Source organism: Hippocampus comes, unplaced genomic scaffold, assembly GCF_001891065.2.
Source record: "Hippocampus comes isolate QL1 unplaced genomic scaffold, H_comes_QL1_v1.1 scaffold2, whole genome shotgun sequence".
NCBI lineage: Eukaryota > Metazoa > Chordata > Actinopteri > Syngnathiformes > Syngnathidae > Hippocampus > Hippocampus comes.
The window spans coordinates 4,569,101-4,573,656 of NW_017805139.1; the positions used below are offsets into that span (position 1 = coordinate 4,569,101).

General features: G+C 41.0%; 1 protein-coding gene across 3 annotated transcripts in view; it reads right to left on the minus strand.

The window, feature by feature from the left end:
- tctn1 (tectonic family member 1) overlaps positions 1-4,556 on the minus strand; it is a 25,951-nt gene that overhangs the window by 14,604 nt on the left and 6,791 nt on the right. For all 3 annotated transcript variants that reach the window (XM_019867468.1, XM_019867467.1, XM_019867469.1), the window contains exons 3-4: positions 2,314-2,448; positions 1,891-2,016 (exon numbers count right to left, since the gene is read on the minus strand). In XM_019867468.1, coding sequence (XP_019723027.1) covers positions 1,891-2,016; positions 2,314-2,433 — 246 coding nt within the window. In that variant the 5' untranslated portion in view covers positions 2,434-2,448. The remainder of the gene's footprint in view (positions 1-1,890; positions 2,017-2,313; positions 2,449-4,556) is intronic.

Consider the following 4,556-nt stretch of genomic DNA (forward strand, 5'->3'; position numbering starts at 1 on the left):
CTCCCAAGAGACATTGGATCTTTCCTGATTTCTTGGCTGATTTCAAGTTGTTCTCTTTACATGGTGGCATGGTGTGAGTGCAACCAATTTGGTCGCCTTGTACGTTATAATTTCTCAATGGTGTGACGGTGACAAGATTTTGAAAAAAGAAGCGGTTGCATTTGTGCAACCAGCTGTTCGGTGGCAGGGACAGGTAATCATCTACTTGCTATTATTGCCGAAGAAGACAGGGAGCTATTTTTATAATCATTCAGACTCCTAGGAGGGACACTTGAGTCTCCACTCTGTTTCCCCCCCACAGAAACCAAATACTGTATGTGTCACACCCTAATTACGGTCCATTGCATTCTTAGGTACTCATCAACGAGTGGGTACTTAGCCACTGACAAAGACGCAGCTGTCCTGAACAATCTCAAATGTGGTGTCGACATCATGGACCTGGAATTTCGCAGTTACTCTAGGGGTGTTCACACGGCACACATTTGATCCGGCGCTGCACCGATGTATTTTGTTGCGATATAGTTTACACCGGAGCAAATTTTGTGGAGCGTTCACACGTACAAAGCCGCTGAGCATGGCAGCACCGGCACAGCGTCGGTGCAGCTCCACTTGCGTTCACACGGCAGTTTCTGCAGCGGAGCAAAACAACAGAAAACAAATGAGTTGTCGTGTTGGTTCTTTTTTAAACGTATACACAACTCAAGCAACTACTGTACAGGCACGTCCTTCTCCTTCTCGGTCTCCGTGCCTTCTGCTTGAGAGTGACCGCCCCCCGATAACGTAAATCAACGATGACTTCAATGACACTCAGAAAACCAAAAATGTAATGCGCCAAACAGAAAAATCAAGAGAGGAAATTACGAAATAAATTCTATGTGGCACAGGGGGGTTGTGAACACACAACAAAGGAACAAACTACACAAACAACTCCGAGACAGTCCAGTCTCCTACAAAAGGAAAGATGACGTTTGGAGACTATCACCCCACCCCGTTCTAGTTGAAATGGTATAACCCAAGAGGTGCTTTGCTACTGTTACCAGCTTCGTCTTGTGTCGTTATTAAACAAACACATGACGGAAGTCCGACAGAGCACAAAAGCAACGCATTCTCGCCGTACGTAATCAACTCTTCTCATGCGTAGCGAGGCTACTCCCCCCTCGCAAACGAGCATTTGCTCCGGAGCAAATTGTAGCGTTCACACGTGCAAATTTACATCGGTGCTGTGCCGCAAACGAGCATATGCTCTGGAGCAAATTTTTAAACCAACTCCCTGAGGTGGATCAAATTTGGTCCGGTGTAAGCTGTTTAGCGGCGCTACGCCGGAACAAATTTGCACGTGTGAACGCTCAACTGCCGCAGCGCCGGTGCTGTGTCGGACCAAATGTTGCCGTGTGAACACCCCTTCTGTACGTGAAGGTACAATGAGATGGCCGATGGCTGTGTTTTACAACATCTTTGTTTGCAGGACTCAAAATTATATATCTCGATATAAAATAGCAAGACGCTCCCTTTCAACACTTTTTGGCGGGTCAAAGATGAATCATCACGCTGTGCCTGTGAAAAACTCAAGTTCTGCATGAAAATGATCAATTTGAAAACGAAGCGATAGAATGGATTCCACGTGTATTTCATCTCAAAAAATAGATGCAGAAAACCAATTTTTGTCCAGTCACAGCGCATTTTTTCTGGAAAGAGCTCAAACACAACTGATGTGACGCATTTGTTCCAATTTAGCAGTCACAATGCAGTAAATGGTAAATATCCTTCTTTCCTGAAGCAATATTTTGCTAAACCAAAAGTCAATCTGATCGCAACTTAAAAAATGCTTTTTTTTGCAAATAACATCTTTTGAAGTAGATTAAAGAAAAACAGTTTGAGTTTCAGTAATACCTGAATAAATTTGATCGAGAATTCCTGCTCCAGGGTAAATGGTGTGACATGAAAGTTGCCAAGCAGCAGATGTACTGCAGCATTCACTACTTGGCCTGCCTTGTTGTACTTCACCAAGTATGCAACCTGAGAAAACAACAACAACAACAAGAAAAACACATTATGGGGCGGCATGGCTCAAGTTGTAGAGAGGCCGTCTCAGAACCCAAAGGTTGTGGGTTTGATCCTCAGCTCTTGTGATCATGTCAAAGTGTCCTTGCGAAAAATACTGAACCCCCAGTTGCTCCTCAGTAGGAGAATGAGGGGACAGTGAGAAAGCGCTCTGAGGACTTTGAAGGTAGAAAAGCGCAATACAAGTGTTAACCCATTCACATTTTGAAACTATACCAGTTGCCATAAGTCAAAGAGTTGTATTCACCTTACCTTCAAAACAACATTTGCACACACATTTGGATTCATGAGATATGGCTTCATGTTTTCCTCTTCACCAATCGTAACTTCATTTTGAGTGCCATCTGAAGACTGCAACACGACTGAAGCCATTTCCACAGGAACAATCTGAGAATCACTCACACAGAGGTAAATCAACATCTTTCATTTCTTTTTTTAATCAAGCTTCAGGATCAGTGTATTATGACAAAGTCTCAATGATCTGTGAAGCTGTACCATCTTTTCTGCAGGCTTCTTTTGTATAGCCTGTAAGTGCTGGAATTTTTCTCTGCGCCACTGTGGATCGTACTGGGCTCTTATGGAATAATATTCTTGCCTTTTGACCTCTCTGGCTTCGCTGTTATGTGCCCCTCTACCCTTAGCAGTGGATTCGCACACCAACAATGTGATTGTAAGAGGATGGTCTATGTATATGTATATGAATTTAGCAACATATGACGGATCACACCCAAGCTTTGGTGTTAATGCCTTTAGATACAAATTTTGTCTTACACGGTCCCTGATAGAAACATTTTTTTCCATATTTGAGCAAAAAAGAAAAAAAAAAGCGTAAAAACTGAGATATTTGTTTGTAGATGACACATTTGTATCATGTGATCATCTTGTCAGCGAGAACACCCCAAAAAAATCAAGCTCTTAAAAAAATCATCATTATAGGAATTATAGTAACAGTATATAAAGGTTTGTAAAGTACAGTATGATAATACATTTAATAAATAACATAGGCTTACTTACGCGGAAAACGATTAATCTCCAGTGCGGACCTCTCGTCGGTTTTCCTTTGCCCCCCCCCCCCCTCACACCACCCCCCCTTTCAATCTCTCGTAGTTTGTTCGATTGTGTTATACTGTACAAGCTCGCCAAAATCAACCGAAAACGCTTTTGTGGAAAAGTTGTAACCTGTACATTGATTACGCTATGAAAATTAAATGGAATGTTCGGAAAGTGGTTTTATACGCAACCACCACGCCGACATTTTCGAGAGGTTCATGGGGCAACAGCGACATCTACTGGTAAAACTGTCATTTGGAAAACAACTAGATCTTAACCCATTTAATCCCAAGTTTTTCCCAGACATTTAAAAGTCAAAATCAGGTGTCATTGGTAGCCCTTTTAAGTAATCAATAATAAAAATTTTTAGAGCCCTGTAAATTAAATCGTTGTTGACCTTCACAAATGTGACCAGAGATTAAATGGGTTAAAGCTGTGTCGATTATTCCCTTCATATTCACCGTTTTCACATTATGTCCATAATATTTATGGAGTGCCCTATAAAGTCTTGTCAATAAAGGGAGAGTACTGAAATTTTCATGTACATGTGTTTTCAATATAGGCCTTAGGCCTACATAATTAATATAACTAATTTAGAAAATGTTTGTACCATGGTTTAAAACTATATTTCACTGTTAATAGTAGTGGGATTTATTTATTTAGATTTAAAATGATTTATTTAGTGTTTTTTTATTATTGGTACCATTCCTGTGTTTCACAAAGACTTAATTAGTATTATTTATCTTTTATTTATGATAAAGTTTATGAATCAGATTTCAAGAGTCATAATTATATTTTGCGAATAGACAAACACCATCGGTGATAGATCGGATTCAATAGTTTAAGTATGGGCAAAATGTTGGTTTCCAATTAGTGCGATGTACAAAGTACTTGTACAAATGTCATCTGCTGCATGCATTTTCCTATTTCTTGTATCCAATATTGCTGATGGAACAATGCCTATTTTCACCTTATGGGACTAATAAAGGTTATCTTATATACTTTTAACCCTATGTGGGCCCGTCCTCTCGGCTGATGTACAGTATGTGGTGCCGTACTCTTGTGTAGTTGTGTGGTGTTATTTTATATTATTTTCTCTACAGACACATTCATTTGCTTGTTGTTATCTTTGCTCAAGATGGCTAACAGTGCGCCGGTGCATGAGGCGACCCTCTAAATCACATATGTCAAAGTGCCGGCCCGCGGGCCAAATCCGGCCCGCGAGAATGTTTTCAGTGGCCCCTGGGATGATATTGATTTATTATTAGAACCGGCCCGCGGACCGCAGCAAGCCGAGAGCCCGCAGATCTTTTACACGCACCAAAACTACATTTCCCACAATGCAACGGTGACGCGCCAAGCAGTCGGCCGCTTTATTTAAATATTTATTAGTCTAGCAGTCGTTCCCATAACAGTGACATTAGCTTTCAGATACCCATCAAAAA